General features: G+C 47.1%; 1 protein-coding gene across 1 annotated transcript in view; it reads right to left on the bottom strand.

Moving 5' to 3' along the window:
- Nucleotides 1-14,428: 14,428 nt before the first annotated feature.
- Nucleotides 14,429-20,605, bottom strand: part of ARHGAP24 (Rho GTPase activating protein 24) — a 32,712-nt gene continuing 26,535 nt past the window's right edge. Inside the window, exons 4-7 of the mRNA XM_084266970.1 lie at nucleotides 19,812-19,885; nucleotides 18,345-18,466; nucleotides 16,252-17,323; nucleotides 14,429-15,127 (exon numbers count right to left, since the gene is read on the bottom strand). Of these exons, the coding sequence (XP_084123096.1) occupies nucleotides 14,884-15,127; nucleotides 16,252-17,323; nucleotides 18,345-18,466; nucleotides 19,812-19,885 (1,512 nt within the window). The 3' untranslated portion in view covers nucleotides 14,429-14,883. The remainder of the gene's footprint in view (nucleotides 15,128-16,251; nucleotides 17,324-18,344; nucleotides 18,467-19,811; nucleotides 19,886-20,605) is intronic.

The following is a 20,605-nucleotide window of genomic DNA, read 5'->3' as shown; positions in this document are numbered from 1 at the left end:
TACGGTAACCTGAATACCATGAACACTTACAATTCTTAATTTTTTTAAAATATGTATATTGTATATGCTTTGCCCATGCTGTGCCTGTATACAGCCTCTTGAGAAGGTTATTTTCAGCCTGCTTGCTGTTTTGACTCCCAGGCAGAACTGAAATCTAGAAAATGGTAATGCCAAACTAATAATAACAAATCATTAGCATTCAGTTTTCTACTCACAGTACATGAAGCCAGTAAAACATTCCTGGACTCAACTCAAAGGTCTACATAACCAGGCAAGGTGTGAAAATACAGAATGGGCATTTAAGTTCTTTACCTGGTAAGATACTGGTAGCCGGTTACTCTAAGTTAATCTAGATAAAATGCAATTAATTCTTACAGACATAACTAGATGTTAAAAGTGGTCTTCTAAGGGTCTGCAAGTCTGTACCATAACTATGGGGTTCTAGTATGTTTCTTTACTGTTCACTGATATACATAGTTAAAATGCTGAGTGTTTGTACATTCATCTTGAAAGCTGAAGTGACAATTATGGTGACTACTCTTTTCTCTTTAAATTTGTTCTGACTGATAGCACCCCCACTCACAAATTTCCAGCATATACTTTAAACAAGACAAAATTCAGCTACTACACATCAAACATAGATAGATAAGTACATTTTCAAACTGGAAATAATCAAGCAACTTCCTTAGTTCATCTGTCCTAAATGCTGAAAAATCCCAGCCTGAGTGCCATAACTCTGTGTGGCTTGGTTTTTAATTTTCCTTGGTAATGAATTTGTTACACAAAGTATCTTCAGGAAAATAAGTGAATGAAAGCAATTTCCATCTTAGGTGACTTATATTAGTAGACTTAAACCAAGTCAATACCTGTACTTTTAATAATTGGAGCTTCTGCTGCCATCCCATGATGCCACCTCAGCAAGCTAGCTCCAACCATATCCAAGAAGATAGGTTACTTAAAAATATACTGAAAGGATAAACTTGAACATCTCTTAAAGAGATATTATGATGGTAAAGGTGTCAGTTACAATGCAAGGGAATGTGGTGTTGAAGAACCTAAGCAGAAAGAGCCAAAGCAGAGCTCTCTATATGCCATCTTCAGTGGTTGGTTGGATGCTTCAAACTAGACACAGTTACTCAATTGTTGTTTCTTAGTTTGTCTTAGCAGTGACTTTGATATTGAAGCTACTGGTTATTTAAAGAGTATTCAAAGAGGAGGAAAAATATTTGGTGGCTAGAACATAAAAAAATACCTGAGTTGTTTGCAAATACCCTGAGCTTACTGGAAAATACTTGTTATCCTAAACCAGCTCTGAACAAAGACAAAAATACTTGCAGTCACTGTACAGAGTTGGAATAATAAAAATGACTACTTAAATTCAATGTGCTTTATAGCCAACTTACTGAAAACTACCCACTGTTAAGGAATCCAAAACAGTAACAACCATTTTTCTCATAAAACTAACTACAGCTTAATAATTAAGCTTTCTGCTCCTTCAATTAGCAATAGTAGATCTTTACCAGCAAGTTTCAAGCAGCAAAAAGGTGATGAGTAGCAACTGACTTGTGTAATTTCTATGTTGGATAAAAGTTAAACACATGATGTATGTTTTCTTCATGCCATGTTTCTTGAGTTTGCATTTTAAGTTATGCTCCTCCTATTACATGCTCACCAGAACCAGATGACCATTCCCAGAAAGCTGTTGCCTATCTGATGGCAGGAGAAACCACCAGCTCTGCTCACAGGCATTGAGATTAGCCACATTTCTTTACATAACTCAGCTAGTCCAGACCTAAGCACAGGTTATACATGTCACTAGTAAAGAGCAAAACAAAAGAACATTAAATGTCTAAATATGACCCAGATGCTTCCAGAATTCCTAACAAAATTAATCCAGGCTGCCTGCTTACAAAGTGATAGCATCCATGGGGGGGCTGCCCCAAACACAACAAAAATTATCTGACACAGCAAATCTGAAAACCAATGATGACAAAACATTAATCCATGCATTCCCTTTTCCCCAGTATGAAAAATCCAGAACATGCATGCTCCTACTGATGCTTGATGGTGTGTAGCTTTGTACAGCAGCAAGAAGTTGACTTAAGCAGCAGCAGAAGATGACATAAGTAAAAAGCAAAACAAAGAACTTCAACAAAGGAAAGTCCTTGTTTCCTGTGTCAGACCCAGTGACTTAGCCCAGCTGCCCAACACCTCTGGAATGTTTCTGGAGAACTGGCTTGGCTTATTCACCTTGGACTGAAGCCAAGACCATTTCCCTTTGAGCCAGCAAGGCTCAAGGTTTCTTAACCTCTTCATATATGTTGGGCCTACTTAATAGGTAACATGGGGTCATCTTGAAAGGCATAGACAAATGGTTTACAAAGTAAAAAGTAGTGACAGGACAAGGTGTAATGGTTTTAAACTAAAAGAAGATAGATTTAGAATAGACATAAGGAAAAAAATCTCAACTATGGGGGTGGTGAGACAATGGAACAGGGTGCCCAGACAGAGTCTGTGGCTGCCCCTGGATCCCTGGCAGGGCTCAAGGCCAGGTTGGATGGGGCTTTGGGCACCCTGGGCTAGTGGAGAGTTTCCCTGCCCAAGGCAGGAGGTTGGAGCTAGATGGGTTTTGAGGTCCCTTCCAACACAAGGAAGTCTGGGTTTCTATGATCTTAGAAACAAACCCAGGTATTATTTTTCCCTTTGTATGTCATAACAAAATGTTGCCAGGTGTTTACATTCACTGAAGGACATCACCCTATTTAGTCTAGTTTACTCCAGAAGTCTGTCTTGAGCACTGTAACACAAGTATATAGGATAATGTAATTAATAAGAGTATATTCAGAAGGAACTTGTTGCCCACACCCAACCCCTCTGTAGTGGAACCTGCTTGCCATAGGTTCTAAAATAAGGTGATTGTATATGTTATAAGGATCAAAACAGAAATGGTGCCAAATGTACCACTGTAATATAGAAAGTTCTTATGAAGCCCATGAAATTACTTTGAGCTAGTCAAACCACAACTTATGAGCCAAAGTGTCATTTTGCTTTGGTGCACCAAAGGATGCAAATTATAACAAGCACATTCTGTAAGCATAGACTTGCAGCCATAACATAAATTTCCAGGTTCACAGCAACCAACCAAGATTTTATTAAAATATGGTCATAAAGCATTAAATCATCTCATACATTATTTCCCCCATTATTAACATTTTCTGTGAAGAAACTCTCTCAAAATGAGATGACTACTTTCATTCTCTGCCAACTCAGTTATGCTAATTTTAGAAGTAATTTCTTATTGTTGTGACTGCTATTTGTCTTAATTAGAATGTGCTTCTTCCCATAAATTACTTTGTGGTTTATTTTCAAGGGATCTGCAATTTGAAGAGAAAACACAGTGAACCTTTCACAGGCAGCATTTGAAGTGGGGCAGCATGCAGTGACATGCCATGCCAGCATTTGGGGTTTGTTCTTGAGTTTTGAGAAGAGACTATGACCACATCTGGACAGAAGATGCTCCACCCAGAAGGCTCTAAGACAACTCCAAGAGGTCTCAGCACTTCACTGGACTATGAGGAAGCCAATGCTGCAGCACAGTTCTGTGATCTCACAGTTTCTGCCACGCAGAAAAGCAGCGCCTTTCAAAAGCATGAGGCATCTCTACCTTTTCCACCCTTCTGATTTTCCAGCGTGCCCACCACCCACATAGAAAGGTGGTTCTCAATTTACATGTTAGACCTGAGTTGCCAACAAACCACAAGCTTTTCTCAGCTTCCAAGGCCCAACGCATGTCTCAGGCACACTCCTGCTTGCATAGCTGCACTAGTCTCTCCTGTGTGCCCCTGTTTCTGCAAAAAGCTCCAAACATGCACTGACTGCTTTCTGAACACACTTGCTGGTCAGCTGAGAGCAACTGTAAAGGCAGGATTTCCTACCTTCTAGCTTCCTAACTGCCCAAGAAAAGTACTGGTTTCTCTCAGATGAGGAATTTCTGTCCAAAAGAGACCGGTGTTTCTGGCCCCCACATCCCCCAAGTACTGCCCCATAAACCCAGATACTGCAGTCCCTTTGAGCACTGATTATAGGATAGGAATAGCAGCATTCTTAACCTTCCTGAATTGGTTCTTTCCAAGTAGTTTAAACAGGTTGCAGAGGACTAGCTCTGTCCTTGGCTTACATGATCAAGAGAAGGAGAAAATGTTCTAGTAGTAGTGTAGATATTAAGCTCAGACCACTGTATAATTCTATTATCATCTTTCCTGCCTTGCTCATCTTCTGATCACCATTCCAGCCTCTGTTCCTCTCACTCACGTTACAACCTACGTTCCCATCTAGCTTCCAAAAAATAATGACATCAATTTAACAAACATGATTTACCACGTTACTTGTAGAAGTGACTTACATTCTGGGAGCTGCAGGGAGAGGTCTGCTTTGGCTTTACTGGCCTGTTCTGCATGCACTACATGGTTTCAAGTAATGAAACTAGCAAAGACTCTGTGGGGTTTTTTTCTGTTCAGATTTGTACTCAAGAAAACAACCCGCCACACTTCAACACATAATGGAGATTTTATCTATTACTGCTTATAACATATTACCAATCTTTTCTAAGATTCACTTCACTTAAAGCAGCTCCAAAATCTAACATAGACCTGTAGACAAATGTGCAAAAGCAAATGGCATAAACTATCATACTCAGATTAATTTGCACCTTAAGTATTTGTATGCCTGTCCATAGCCTAACTCAGTGTAGTCCTGCTCTTGACAGAGCTTCAGGCACTAGCACTGGAAATAACTAGCATCGTATATAAAGCCAGCTAAGGCTTACAAGAACTCAAAAAGTATTGTAGGAACACCAGCTGTATTGTGCATGATGTTCTCACTAAGCCAGGGTGAGCAAAGGATTTAATTGGTACTTCAGGAGAGGAGAATCTAAGTCCTGCTACTCTTACCCCCATCCCCCCAGGCACTTTACTCTCTGTATTGTTACAGTCTTAGTTAGTTGGAAGCTTAAGATTTGGGACTATAGTCATGGCACTGTGTCTTAAGTTAACCTTCCACTTTAAGGAGACTGCTTTTAGCTTAAGTAATTGACATAGTATCTGGATATACTATTTCCAACAATGTACATTACAGGGTTTTTTTCTGGTCCTTGGAATAACTTGGGGTAAAACAAATTTGGAAAGAAGCTGTCACCTGCTGGCCAGCCCTAGATTGAAGCCACCTGCACACACTTGCTTGGCTGCAGGGCTTGTCTTGGGAGCTCGGTAATTAGGAGCCTTGAACAAGATGGTGCTAGTTGTAAGCCAGCATGCTTTCTGAGAACAAGTACTGCATGTCAGCAGAGATCTTCTAAGGAAAACAAGAATATGAAGGAAGCAACACAAGTTACAGCTCTTGATTTACATGGAAGCATTTATCGTTTTCATTTTGTAGGGGCTGAGTTTTCACAGTCAACACAACCATCAGTGCAGCCTCAAAGCTGTTGCATTCAGTCACAATCACATATTAAGCAATCTTTTTATGATCCTGATATTACTAAATCGGTTTGTTTACAATTTTTATCCTTTGAACACAGCTGCAAACTTGTGTGGAACTAACCAAATTCATTCTTTCAACGGGTATTGAGGTTGTACTAAATTTGAGGTCACCCCATCCTGCAATTTAAGAAGGCAATTGGCTCCATCTGAGCACAATTCCTTCACTGTCTGTGGTAAGCTTGGAAACTTGCACACATATATAGATCCCTTTTGCAACAACCAAAAGTAATAACAGCTTTCCATATTCAAAGTGCCTCTTAAAGTTGTAATCCCTACCTCAAAGGTCATTCCAGTATTTGAAGGATCAGGGGGATGGGACAGACAGACATAATGATCCATGACAAAAACAATCAACTACATGCAAAAAGAGGGTAACGCTGCAGACTCCTTGAAGCATAATGTATGTTAAAGCAGAAAGCCAGAATTAGCACTCCACAACTGTATTTGATTGCCATTGTTTTACAAGCCCAGCCTCAGGCTTTTTTTAAGCCATAGAGAATAGCCTTTTAAGCTTCATAACAAAACACAATCTGATATAACTGGGCTGTGATTTCTATAGCAAAGAAATAAGCCACAACGATAGTACGCTCTTCAGGTCTGAGGCAGAGAACGACCTTGAGGGTTTCCCACACTGCTCCGTCAGGCTGCCATCCCGTGGCACTCTGGGGGTGCTGTAGGAGCTCCTTGCCCCAAGTTAACGGTTTCTGTGCTCTCTGGAGTATAAAACGTCCCCAGGACGCCTCATACACAGATTTTAAAAAGTACTTTTTTTTTAAAGCATAACTTTAACATATCAAACTCCACAGTCATTCTGCCAGGGATGTCCCCACTTGTGCTGGCAGTTGTTTGTTCTAAGATGGAGAGCACACACTCTATTTTATTTTATTTCTTTAGATTCTAGGTGTTCCTTCAATTTACCACCTTCTGATTTTCCAGCAACTTACTTGCAGGTCCAGGATGCCAGCCAGCAACCAACCCCACACAGCGTGTGACTGGATCCGAACTTAGCACGACAACACAAGACGCACACAGCACTCACCTACAAGGTGAGGACACGCAGTCCCAGGGAGTTACTTTGGGCGCTGCCCCGGTCCCACGTGGAAAGTCCCCACCGCACCGCCGCAGCTCCGCGCTTAGCCGGGCAGGAGCTGCTCCGGCGGGGTCTCGTTTATACCCGGGGCCGAGCTGAGCTGCGGTCATCTGTTGGTCGTGCTCGTGTAGGGCTCCCGTTGGAGGAGGGGTTTGCTAGGCGGGCTGAGGTGGGCAGCGGGGGTCTCTGGCTGAGGAGGACTCGGGGGGGGGCGATGATGTTCATGACTGAGGAGGGCTTGTGGGTGGGGGGGGGCGCAGTGCTGAGGCGGGCACTGAGGGGGGGCTCGCGGCCGAGGCGGGCGCTGAAGGGCGCTCGCGGCCGATGCTCGCGGCCGAGGCGGGCTGTGAAGGGGGCTCGCGGCCGAGGCGGGCTCTGAAGGGCGGTCGCGGCCGATGCTCGCGGCCGAGGCGGGCTGTGAAGGGCGGTCGCGGCCGATGCTCGCGGCCGAGGCGAGCTGTGAAGGGGGCTCGCGGCTGGGACTCGCGCCCGAGGCGGGCGCTGAAGGGCGCTCGCGGCCGAGGCGGGCGCTGAAGGGCGCTCGTGGCCGATGCTCGCGCCCGAGGCGGGCTGTGAAGGGGACTCGCGCCCGAGGCGGGCGCTGAAGGGCGCTCGTGGCCGATGCTCGCGCCCGAGGCGGGCTGTGAAGGAGGCTCGCGCCCGAGGCGGGCTCTGAAGGGGGCTCGCGCCCGAGGCGGGCGCTGAAGGGAGCTCGTGGCCCATGCTCGAGCCCGAGGCGGGCTCTGAAGGGGGCTCGCGCCCGAGGCGGGCGCTGAAGGGCGCTCGTGGCCGATGCTCGCGCCCGAGGCGGGCTCTGAAGGGGGCTCGCGGCTGGGACTCGCGGCCGAGGCGGGCGCTGAAGGGCGCTCGCGGCCGAGGCGGGCGCTGAAGGGAGCTCGTGGCCCATGCTCGCGCCCGAGGCGGGCTCTGAAGGGCGCTCGTGGCCCATGCTCGCGCCCGAGGCGGGCTCTGAAGGGGGCTCGCGGCTGGGACTCGCGCCCGAGGCGGGCTGTGAACGGGGCTCGCGCCCGGGGCGGGCTCCGGAGCGCTGAGGCACCCGGCGGGCGTTGATGGGCCTCGGCGTTAAGCGCCCGGCAGCACAGGCGCTTCCCGCCGCGCCGGCCGTGCCGTGAGAGCGGCGGGGAGTGTGCGCTCCTGCGCCTCCCCGTGCCCGGCCTGCCTTGGCGGTGGAACCTCAGGAACGGAGAAGCAGAATGGGAGGAATCGCTTTAAATTCTCTTTGAAACTGCCCGGGAGCTGTTTGTCAGGAAACAATAAAACCTGTCACGTCGTAAATCCACGCAGCACCTCTGATGTGTGTGTAATCATGTTTAAAGTTATAAACTATTCCAAAAATAGTAAAAACAATAAAACTAAGAAGGATTTCTCCTCAGATCCTCTGTTGCAATGACAACTTCTGACCCGTGGTAGCAATATAGTTACAATTCTCATGTAAACTATTTTGACCTCGCCTAGTCCTCCCTGTTGTGATGGCGAAAATTGCTGTGATGTTAAGAGGGTTATGCCCCATATTTGAAGACTGTTGGGTCAAGAACAAGACCACGATAATCTTTTTTCCAGAGCTGCTTCAGAGCACTGGAATAGGCTGCCCAGGGAGGTTGTGGAGTCTCCATCTCTGGAGATACTCAAAACCTGTCCTAGGGACCCTGCTTTCGCAGGGGATTGGACTCAATGAGCTCTGGAGGTCACTTCCAACCCCTATGATTCTGTGATTCTGTGATTCCCAGCAGGTCACCCCTAACCTGTGCTGATGCCTGGGGTTACCCCTCCCTGGGTGCAGGACCTCACACTTGCCCTTGTTGAATTTCATAAGATGGCTCTCTGCCCAACTCTCCAGCCTGTCTAGATCTCTAGGGGAGGACATAAATGTGGAGGTGGCCACACAGAACCAGCTCCAGGTATCATCAACTTCAGCATTTCAAGCATACCTGTACACTGCTGCCAGTAAAGCTTGCTTTGCCACACGGATACTGGCCGGAGCGCAGAGCTACAGGAACACTGAACAGGCTGAGACTGGTAAAAATCCCCCCAAAATGCAACACCAAACTGAGAACCTAAACTGGTAGGTGTGCCTGGTCCTGCAAAGTACTGCGAATTTACCCAGCCCCTCTGGCTTCAGCGCCCCAAAAACTGTCCATCTTTACTCAGGACATCCTCCCAAGTCGACACTAGCAGCCCTCCACCTCCCTCGTTAGGCAAGGTTTTTAATAGCTCAGTGGGCTTTTGATCTTAGGTTCTGGCCTTGGGAAAAACCGACCTGGCTGGCAGCACAGAAACAGATTAATAGTTTGTGAGCTGTTCTCTTCATGGCCTTTGGAACTGCCTCCAGAGTTCCTTAATTCCTGTCGTGGTTCAGACCCTGCTTACTTTCCATTACAGATTCCTTTGATGTAGGGCCCTCCAGTCACACAGAAGAGTATCAGTGAAGTCAGTTGCGATACGCTCACTATTAACACTGAATTACACAACTGTCTCTATTACCCACGCGCACGATGAGTATCGGGGCATGTCCACACATGGGAACTACTGTGCGATTAGGTAGGTGTGAATTTCTAATATCTTCAGGCAACTCCCTGAGTAAGACCTCACTATTGTACAGTGTGCACAGCTGCCAGAGTGAATTAAGCAAAACCTCACCAGAATACTGAGTCCAGGTCAAAAGTGGCTTACAGGATAGCATGACATCAGTCATCCTGCTCTGCCCAAAACCCAGGTGCTGTAGTTGAGCCTGATATAAAGAACATGCAATTCAAAATGCCAGTTACTGGATTTGGAGAGCACGGTTTGTTAGAAGGTGTGGGGAGCCAATTTGCAAGTAGCACTGCATGCAAGATGGGAAGGGAAGGGAAGGGAAGGGAAGGGAAGGGAAGGGAAGGGAAGGGAAGGGAAGGGAAGGGAAGGGAAGGGAAGGGAAGGGAAGGGAAGGGAAGGGAAGGGAAGGGAAGGGAAGGGAAGGGAAGGGAAGGGAAGGGGGAAAAAGGAGGGGAGGGGAGGGGAGGGGAGGGGAGGGGAGGGGAGGGGAGGGGAGGGGAGGGGAGGGGAGGGGAGGGGAGGGGAGGGGAGGGGAGGGGAGGGGAGGGGAGGGGAGGGGAGGGGAGGGAAGGGAAGGGAAGGGAAGGGAAGGGAAGGGAAGGGAAGGGAAGGGAAGGGAAGGGAAGGGAAGGGAAGGGAAGGGAAGGGAAGGGAAGGGAAGGGAAGGGAAGGGAAGGGAAGGGAAGGGAAGGGAAGGGAAGGGAAGGGAAGGGAAGGGAAGGGAAGGGAAGGGAAGGGAAGGGAAGGGAAGGGAAGGGAAGGGAAGGGAAGGGAAGGGAAGGGAAGGGAAGGGAAGGGAAGGGAAGGGAAGGGAAGGGAAGGGAGAAAAAGGAGGGGAGGGGAGGGGAGGGGAGGGGAGGGGAGGGGAGGGGAGGGGAGGGGAGGGGAGGGGAGGGGAGGGGAGGGGAGGGAAGGGAAGGGAAGGGAAGGGAAGGGAAGGGAAGGGAAGGGAAGGGAAGGGAAGGGAAGGGAAGGGAAGGGAAGGGAAGGGAAGGGAAGGGAAGGGAAGGGAAGGGAAGGGAAGGGAAGGGAAGGGAAGGGAAGGGAAGGGAAGGGAAGGGAAGGGAAGGGAAGGGAAGGGAAGGGAAGGGAAGGGAAGGGAAGGGAAGGGAAGGGAAGGGAAGGGAAGGGAAGGGAAGGGAAGGGAAGGGAAGGGAAGGGAAGGGAAGGGAAGGGGGAAAAAGGAGGGGAGGGGAGGGGAGGGGAGGGGAGGGGAGGGGAGGGGAGGGGAGGGGAGAGGAGGGGAGGGGAGGGGAGGGGAGAGAATAAAAGAACCAAACAAACTAGGAATCACAGAATTGTAGGGGCTGGAAGGAACCTCAAGAGATTATGGAGTATGACCCCCCCCCCCCGCCAAAGCAGGTTCCTCTTTGTCCAAGTGTTAAGACTGGAAAAAAAAATGGAGAGCACCTTTGTGAATTGAACAACAGAGAAAATACCAGCCCTCAGAAGTACCTGTTTTGGTCTTAAGCCAAGTCACCTAACTATTACACAGGTAAAAAAATTGCAGCCGTGCTCATAGCAGTACTTTAAAAACATCATAATAGTATTTTAAACATCACAATAAAGTCCTTCTGAACAGGAATTGTTGTAAACCTCTTTCACACGAAGAGAGTAATACACACCGAGGGAGACGTAATTTTCCATATTTGCTTCTAGGAGGCTCAGAGGTGGAATTGTACTGCATATGAAGCTCATAAGCCTGGACACCTTAGGGGAAAAAAGGAAGAATGTATTTGCATCACCCTCAATTTTCTGGCCTCAAACATTTTTTACACTCTCCATTATAATTGGCATATTAAAGAAATGTGTGTTACTGCTGACAAGCATTTCTCCAGCAAAACCAGACAAAGGCTGGTTGTAAATACACACATCATGATACCTTCTAAAAGCCAGGTAGGGAAAACTCCTCAGCTTCCCTCGCTGCTTCCTAAACCTCTGTAGAGTCGTGGCAGTCTGTATCAGCAGGGCATCTGCCAGGTTTCATTTTATTTCCTGAGCACTGCTCTGGAGATGGAGAACAACAGCACGGAGCCATTAGTGGTTCCCAGAAGTGCTGGCAATCCATGGAGAGTGTGTGACCTTCCAGGGCTCCGTGCCTGGCATTCAGTGCTTACAGCAATGGCTTTGCTAGCTATTTCTCCACATGAATTCTTGCTGTTAGCACTCTGGACTGATAAAAGGAAGGAGTGTACTCGGTGGAACAGTTGACCTAGCTACTGGTGTCATCCCAGAAAGTAATTTAGAGCCAAAAAAGCTCTGAGAGAATAGCACAATGCTAGCTGCAGTAACCCTTTTGTAGAGACAAGCTTTCAGAAAGCACGCTCTTAACTCAGGGCAAATTACTCTCACCTGCACAAGGCAATGTCAAGTCCATCCTCTTCCTTGTTCTCCTCATCTCTCCATCTGGTTCCTCTAGTTTTGCATGCCTGCATCACAAGTACTTCTGCATTTCTTTTCTCCCAGCTTCCCTTGCCTGCCCTTGGCCCCGACTTCTTTGCAGATTTGCCAGGGGGACAGTGTGTCTGCAGACACTCTCCTCTTCAATGGACATACTCCAACAGGAATTCGGGGTAAGAAAGAAAATTCATTAGGACTTCCACTCCCTGTACAGCAGCAGGAGGCAACCTGCTGTTTTGACTGGGTTGTCAAAACACGCAAATCAGTTTATTCACTGTCTCCTTACCCTGCCTTGTTCCATCCCTTCAGGGATGCTATACAATAGATATCTGTTAAATATTAATTCCTTTTAGCAAATAGAATCTTTGTCAAATTTTGGACTGTTGCCTTAACTACTGGATCAAGTACTGCTTAAGGATCTTAGGCTGGTAATCTGAGTAACTCCTTTTCTTCCCAACATAGGTTTCTGCATATCATTTAACATAACCTTTTATTTATTGATTTTTGTATTTGGGAAACTCACTCTATTGAGATGCCAAAAACCCCCATGTGTATCAAAGGATTGTAGTAAGGTTAATCATTCCACTGCACCAGCACGCACTCCAAATGTGTTACCAGGATTCTCACTGACTGGAAGAGCTGTCCTGAGCATCAGAAACCAACACTGAAAAGGTACCATGAGTGTCTGCTGCTGCTCCTGGGTACTGTGTGAAGGGACCCGGGGCACCATCACCCACCACAGCTCTGATGAGGTGGCCAGAGATGTGACAGCAGTCAGTGTGCCTCCCTCTCTTACTCCTTGTCCCTTGGCTAGAACATCTGCAGCCTGATTTTAAGCGTGTGCTGTCCTGAACTTACACTTCTGGCTGTAATGTACTCATACCCTGTGATCAGACCAGGAGGTTATGTGCTCCAAGAGGATTTTTTCTGCTACCTGTATTAATGAACTGTAAATCATCATCTCTTGTGCGCAGCGCACAAGGCAAAGACTGACAGTGCTAGAAGGGCTGAGCTCTTACTGCTGGTCTCAGCTTGGGGCTGGGCAGAGAACTCTCACAATGGATTATCAGTTTGGGGAGTTCACAGAAACACCCGTGAGAAAGGTGAAAGCTTATTTCTCATTACGTCTTTTTTAATTAGTGTCCTCTCATTGCACTGTCAACTTGGCCTTAAAACATGACTTGTTCCTTTACACAAAGAGGTGATAAAACTGGTTACTTCAGCTAAACCCTCCGTGTCATTCAATTCCTGGAAAAGCCACCTTCAGGAGATACCCAGTGATCAACAAATGCACTGCATGAAATCCTGGTATTGCTTTTCAGAGCCTTTGGGCTCAGTCTGCTTTGACCTTAATCTCATTAGCAAGTCTTGCCTCTTTCCACTCTGCTGCATGAGAGGGAACGTAGTTTTATCCTTTGGCCACTCTGTTCCATAAATGTGCCTCAGAAACGTTCTGCCATCCAGGTCAGTTCACACACTGGCTGGACATGCAGAAGGGAACAGAGCAGCAAACCGCCCGTGGACCATGTGGGAAATGGTATGGTACATCAACAAGGTGATGGGGAAAAAGACACAAGCCCTCAGCCTCTGGAGGTGACTTCTGTCAGGCATGAGGGAAAGAAGATGCTTTATACCTGCAGAGATCAGTACCACAGGGCTCTGACCCTCCCCAGACACAACTAACTCATCCACAAGCACCATCTGTAAATGTTCCACTGTAAGTCAGTATTTCTCTGAAATGTAAACCTCATGTTTGCTTCCCAGTGTAATTCCCACATCTAATTAATACTTGTGGAATATCCATGCTATAACCAAGAACGTTCTTTGAGAATGTTTAAAAAATAATTGCAATGTATTTAAGAGACACTAGAGGGAAGCCAAGATTTCTCAATGCCCCTCTCTAATAATACCACTTGCAGCCCGAAACGCAGAATTAAAACCAAAAAACCCTTAATGAGGTGTAAAAAAATACCATTTATCCTTACTATATTTAAAGGTGCCAAACAAATGATTAATTTACAACATGGCCTTGCTGTTTCTTCTCCACTGGCAGTTTGCACGCTGTTAGCCTCCCGGCTGTTCCCTCTAGGTGTTCCCTGGGTGATACGGATTGCCTGGGAAGTCTCTTGGCTGTAACACTTCACAGGATCCTCACGAAGCATTCAGACGGTGTGGTAACTTGCTAATACCTGCTGTAAATACAGGTGGTGAATATGCTGCTGGTTTTCTTCCTATTTGCTCATTGTTACACAGCTGCTCTGGTAGTTTCTACACTGAACACCTTTTTTTTTTGGCTGTTACTTTCCAGCACTCATCACACAGAGAAGACTACCAGGACTCCCAGTTCATCCCCTCGGTGTGGCCCCTCACCAGTGCTACAAAAAGGATTCCACACAGAGTACAGAGGAAAATCAGATGCAAATATGGTCAGAACAACTAGTTTATATTCCTGCTCTGAGCCACAGTGATCAGGCATGGCACTTCCTTAGGGTACCCCAAAAAGCTCTGGTCATGCAACCGACCTTGCCCTTAAGTTCCCCTTTCCCCTCTCCCAACTTCTTACTCCGTCACCCACACACACTCCCAAACAAGCAGCTGTTGATCCTTTTGCCACTGTCTCCAATTTTACTGGCTTGAAATCCCTGTTTGTTTCCTACAACACGGGTACCCCGGTGCTTTCTACCCCAGCCACCGACTGTGTTAACTGAGTACTGCTTCATTTTGCCCGCAGCGTGCTGCTGTTTCTCACCCTGCTCTCTCTTTAAAAGCGACACAAACCAAGGCTCACCACAGGCACATATACCTTAACATATCTGTTTATCTTCACTCCCCTGCAAGAGGGGTAACAAACAAACAAACAAAAAAAAAGCCCAAAAAACATTTGATATACAAAATAAGCTGATGGTAACACAATGCCAAAAATAGCTTATTATGTTAAGTGCAAGGGAGAAAAGCCTTGATATAAAGCTTGATTGCAACAACATTTCAATTTACCAGTTTAAATACAAGACTTGCATTAAAATATTTCTTGAGATACATCTCTTGCTAAGGTGATTTCTTTTGAAATGTATGTACACGTATCCAGTTGTAACACTTGACAGTAGTCTCATGAAGCATTCAAAAAGGGTATAATTTGGTAAGTACACACTTTAGATACGAGTGGTTAATGTCTGTTCCATTTCTTCCTTCAAAGGTTTATAACATTATGTTGAGTACTAGCCTCACACAGGTGACCAGCCACCTGATACAGTATAATACCCCCAAAGCCCTTCCCCAAAGTCCCACAGTCCACGCTTCTGATGCTCACTGGATCCAGATGGTGTTGCCTCTTTCTGGTCTGCGAGATTCCACTGTCAGTTCTCCAAAAGTGGAAAAAAACTGCTCCATTTCCTTCTGCAACATGTCATTCCTCTTCTCTGCATCTTCCTTGGCTCGTTCTGCGTTACGCATCTTGATTTCTACCATTGTGAACTTCTTCCGCTCTTGATCCAGCTCTTCGTGCAGGGCCATCATCTCTGTCTCCAGGGTGAGATTTCTCTGCTCCAAGCTGCAAAGTGAAATAAAAGCAGAGAGCTCCTGAGCAGCGCTCCTCACTCACACAGAAACACCCTCCAACAGGTTCACACGTGTCCTTTCATTACAGAGCTCAGAACGAAGTTTTGAGAGGCGTCCTACCTACAAACCATGGCTTCATCAGTGAACCACTTTCACAGGCAATCTCTTCAGTAGCTGGTTTAGAAAACCACCTAATAACAGCCACTGGCGAGGTGCACACTAGCGAACAGCTCCATCTACTTCTCCAGGAATAGGCTATATATTCTCTTTCCTGTAGTTGCACTGGTGTTGCTTAGTTGGAATAATCCCTGACTGCCTCTGTGTCACTGCTACAATCCTGTCTTCAGATGGTTTATCTGTTGTATCTATTCGCAAACATGGATTGACAATTTCAATACAACCCCCATCATCACGGTTTTCATCTAAAACACTGACCCTAGGTCAGAACGTTTCCTACAGAGGGAGCACATTCAGCTCCACACTGCCGTGTGCACTAGCTAATGCTAAGCCAAGACTTTGGGGTTAATCACTGACCATCCACCCCAGCAGCCTCGTGTGCAAGAAGAGTCCTCGCTGCCTGTAGACACCAACACGGCTCTGGCCTACCCTCTTCAACAAGTCCAAGCTATGAAGGAAAGGTTCAGGCAAAGCAGCAGTGCAGAGACAAGACCATGAGCAGAGGTAACTCCCAGCTGCAGCAATGTCTCAAGAGGAACAAGGACTCTGGAAAGGTGTTCCAGAGGCCTCCCAGACCCAAAACCTAGAGGGGGAATAAGTCACGGCACTGCTTGCACTGAAAGGTGATGTCTGCTGCCCTCTGCGTCTCTGGAGAACAGGCAACAACTTCTGAAAACACCATGAGAGCCTACTGATTATTTTAAATTATATTCTACAGAAACTCATAAGGTTCTGGCTTTATTTTTGATGCCATAAGACTAAGATGTCATAAGCATGGCAAGCAACTGCTCTGAAACAAAAATTGTGTGCAACACTGAGAGATGGGAAGCTCAATGGTGGGCACCCAATGACTGCAGATTGCTAGCAAGTCACGAGAGGGACAACTCTTTGGATTTACTCTGCAAAAGGCAGTCAGATGGTAAAGCCAAATCATCTTACCTTTTTATCCTTGTCTCATACTCTAGTTTTTGCTTGGCCATCTCTTGCTTCAAGCTGGACACCAGGCTGTGCAAAGCACTGTGGTTGTTAGTACTGTTGGCCACAAACGTTTCGCTGTTATCGCTGCTGCTGGTGGCTCGGCTGCTGTGGCCCCCCACACTCCTCCTGTCACTTTTGTTCTCATAGTCACCTGGGTTAGAGAGGTCTTCATGTGGTGGTCCATCCAGCACAGAGTCTTCAAAGTTACCCGCATAAAAGTCCTGCTCAGGGCAGGTGGTGGTGGATGAACGACAGGAGTTGGAGTGCTCAGGGAGAGATATTTCACAAGAGGATGTCGACCAGGTGGCACTGTCCACACTCTGTTTGTCATCAGAGTTCACCATAGAGAACTGCTGGTGGACGTTGTCGTAGGTGGAAAGCCTGTTGTGCTGCCCTGACTCACTCACCGATTCCTTCTGCTTGTTGTCCCTCAGCGTGACGTAGCCATTGGGCACCCAGCCCGGGGTCCGGCTGCTGAGGGTGTTGCTGTGCCCATCCGTGCTGGAAACACCCATTCGCACACCCCCGTTCTGCACGCTGTGCGTGCCCATCTTTGTCACCGGTCCTTTCAGGGATGAGGTTCTCCTGGTCTGCAGGTTACAGTTCGGCAGGGTCTGGCTCTTCTCGGGGCTCTCCACAGAGCTGCTGAACGACCCATTGGTGACTATGCCACTGCCTTTGTTAAAAGCAGGATTTTTTTTCACCATGAGCGGTGGGCTTCTGGTGACATCTAGTTTCTGGACGCTGTTCCTGGGGCTACTGGTCTTGCTGCCTGGCAGAGCGGTCGGACAGTCGCTGTCCATGCTTCCCCTTTGGGGAGACTCAGGTTTGTCCCAGGAGCAGCGCCTCACTGCTGTCTCCTTGGTGTTGTTGTTCTCTCTGTTGTTCTGTAGCTGCCCCGCCACCGCTTTCTTTGGCATTTCATTGTTGTTGTTGCATACTTCTGGTCCCACCTGAGGGTCTGCATCCTTGGGAAACAGCTCTTCATGTTTGCTAATCATCACTGACATGAGCTGCTGGACTACGACTGTACCTGAAAGGAGACACCGAGCACGTGGTCACTAATGGCCTCTTTGGTTTATGGCATAAATACACTTTATCCACCAGATCCCACAAACTCTTAGTAAATATTCAGCTTATAGAAACATTTACACATCTGTGCAACACCCTGGACATTACACAGGCTACAGGGCCAGAACAGCACCAGCTCCTCCTTCCATCAGACCAAGCCAGGACGACGTCCCACAGACTCCCTATGAACAGGAACTTCTGCAACTGAGCTGTTCCCATACCAGTAGCTGCATCCTGGGAAGCCCACAGAAGGAGATCACGAGGAGCAAAGGATAACATCACTCTAAGTGATGTGTTTCAACTCAATGTGGCAATCATTTTTAAAACCACGGTCTTCTTCTGGCTCAGTACTTGTATTTAATAGTTCAACAAAAGATGGGCAGGCATGGGATTTGCACGGCTGAAACACAGGTATTTTAGTCTTCTGGAGCAAAATGGGGCAGGAACATGGCAGAATTAATGCACTGTGAGTGCCTTTAACCACCCCATGGTTATACTATAGCAGCCAGGAAGCTTTGCCACATTATGTACAGTAAGGAACTACTGCAGGGCCGCAGCTCGCTACCTGTGGCGATAAATAACCAGCTACCTTTCCCCTTAAAGAACAGCACCTCCTGGGGATCCTACGCAGGTCGCTGCAGGAGGACCTTGTCCCAACTTCTTCTCATCCTTAAGAACCACAGGTAAAACATTAATTGCAACCCAGCCACAGCGCTCAATAAGAATATGCCATATTTGCTGCGAGTTTTGACACGAAAAAGTACGTTTTTAATGAAGATGCCAGGGTGGCACAATCTCATGCAAAGCCCCTTTGCAGTGCCACACACTTCAGTCACCTACAATAACCTGCAAGATTCAACGCAGCAGTTCATTCAGGTTGTGTCTGTGTCTATGAAACAGGTATCCAGAACTCACTGCACATGTGACACGGACTGGCACGTACAGTCCTTCTCAGTACTGCAAGTTATGTACAGGAAGCTCACCCTCCATGATCGTCAGAGGATCTTCCACTTTGGGGCGAAGGATGTTGGGCCCAAAAACGGTAGCCAGATTCTGCACACTCATTTTGTTTACACCTGAGTAAGACTGGACTTCGTCAAGGAATCTGCAGGGAAGAGAGGAACGTGTGAAAAGGAAATTAAAAACCCACACAAAACAAACAACAAAAAAACCTTAGCAATTGATGATTTTTAAAGGTAGTTTAAGTATCCCATTCCAAATCCTCATGGAATATCTTGAAAACTCAAAGCTATTCTTCAAAATTCTACACGGGTAACAGAATTGAAATCTCAATTATGGACTGGACTGACTACAGGATAACTCTGTTGGAGATGGGAACTTTCTCCAGTGTAATTAATCAATTGCTTGGCTCATGAAACAGCCTCAAAATGCAAACTGTCAATTAAAAAAAAGTTTAATTTAGAATCACAGAATGGTTTGGGCTGGAAAGGACTTTAAAGAGCAAGTCCCAACCCCCTGCCATGGGCAGGGACACCTCTCCCCAGCCCAGGCTGCTCAAGGCCCCATCCAACCTGGCCCTGAACACCTCCAGGGAGGGGGCAGCCACTACCTCCCTGGGGCCTCATAGGGAAGAATTTCTTCCTAATGTCCAATCTAAATCTACCCCCTTCCAATCTAAACCCATTCCCCCTCGTCCTGTCACTCCAGGCCCTTCTAAAAAGTCTCTCCCCAGCTTTCCTGTAGCCCCTTCAGGGACTGGAAAGTTCTATAAGGTCTCCCCAGAGCCTCCTCTTCCCCAGGGTGAACAACCCCAATTCTCTCAGCCTGGCTTCATAGAAGAGATGCTCCAGCCCTCTGATCATCTTCGTGGCCTCCTCTGGACCTGTTCCAACAGTTCCATGTCCTTCTTATGTTGGAGACTCCAGAACTGGACACAATACTGCAGGTGGGGTCTCAAGAAAGCAGAGCAGAGGGAGAGAATCACCTCCCTAGACTTGCTGGCCACACTCCTTTTGATGCAGCCCGGGATGTGGTTGGCCTCTGGGCTGCGAGTACACACTGTCAGGTCACAATTTTTTTAATGCTGGGAACTTTTTATAAGTTCACAAATTACAACTGTGTAAGATGTGGGTTTTAACATCTTAGATGTAGCCACAAAACTATTCTACATTATCCAAGACACACAGTTTTCAAGGACATCAAACTTCAGGAGCACACTGCCAAGGCCGATAACTGCAGTGAGAAATGGGGAAAACAGGGCCCTATAAGGAGGACGGAATCACTTCTACCTTCTGTTTCTTCCTGTGCACCCTGATAGAGCAAATTAGTCATTAATCATGCAGTAAACATGTATTTTTAGTGCATTCTCTTCAGTTGACCAATCCTCCCAGTGTCAACAATGCTTCCCCTTCAGGGCACATACACAGACAGGTTGGTCTGCTGGCTTGTGGTTACAAACATCATCATGATATTCTTGCAGCAGCACTTACCTACAGATATATTTCAGCAGATTGTAATTGACAGCTGGCAGGCTCTTCACTTGCTTCACCAGTTCGCTCAGGCCCTTTGAGTGGTTTAGGGGAAAAAAAAGAGTGTGGAGTTTCTTAGTGTTGTAGCAGAGATGCAAAAATAAGTCAGCAATTCAAAGCATCCTGACACTCAGGAGAAAATGACCCCTGATTTAGTGGGAAGAGCTGGGCTGCAACTACTAAGACCCTTCCTGTTACAATTCGGAATGACAATCCAGGTAAGTAGAAGCATCTTCTATGGCAAACAGAAACTACTGGCCACAGTGATTTTACTTGAACTGGATTCAGCTGCATGGAACAAATACAGCTCAGGTTATCACAGCATCACAGAGGTTTAGGTGTTGGAAGGGACCTCCAGAGCCCATCAGGTCCAACCCCCTGCCAAAGCAGGGTCCCTAGGACAGGTCACACAGGTCGGCATCCAGACGGGGCTGGAATATCACAGAATCACAAGGTTGGAAAAGACCTTTAAGATCATCAAGTCCAACCATTCCCATCCTAAGCTAAACCATATCCCTGAGCACCTCATCTACCCTTTTTTTAAACACATCCAGGGAAGGTGACTCAACCACCTCCCTGGGCAACCTGTTCCAGGCCCTGACAGCTCTTTTGGTAAAAATGCCATTTCCCCTTGTCCTGTCTCCTGTCACCTGGCTGAAGAGACCATCGCCAACCGCTCTACTACCTCCCTTCAGGTAGTTGTAGGTGGTGAGAAGGTCTCCCCTCAGCCTCCTCTTCTCCAGGCTGAACACCCC

Source organism: Gallinula chloropus (assembly GCF_964237585.1).
Source record: "Gallinula chloropus genome assembly, chromosome: 7".
Taxonomy (NCBI): domain Eukaryota; kingdom Metazoa; phylum Chordata; class Aves; order Gruiformes; family Rallidae; genus Gallinula; species Gallinula chloropus.
Note: the sequence above shows the minus strand (reverse complement) of the source record. Positions and strands in the feature narration are given on the sequence as shown.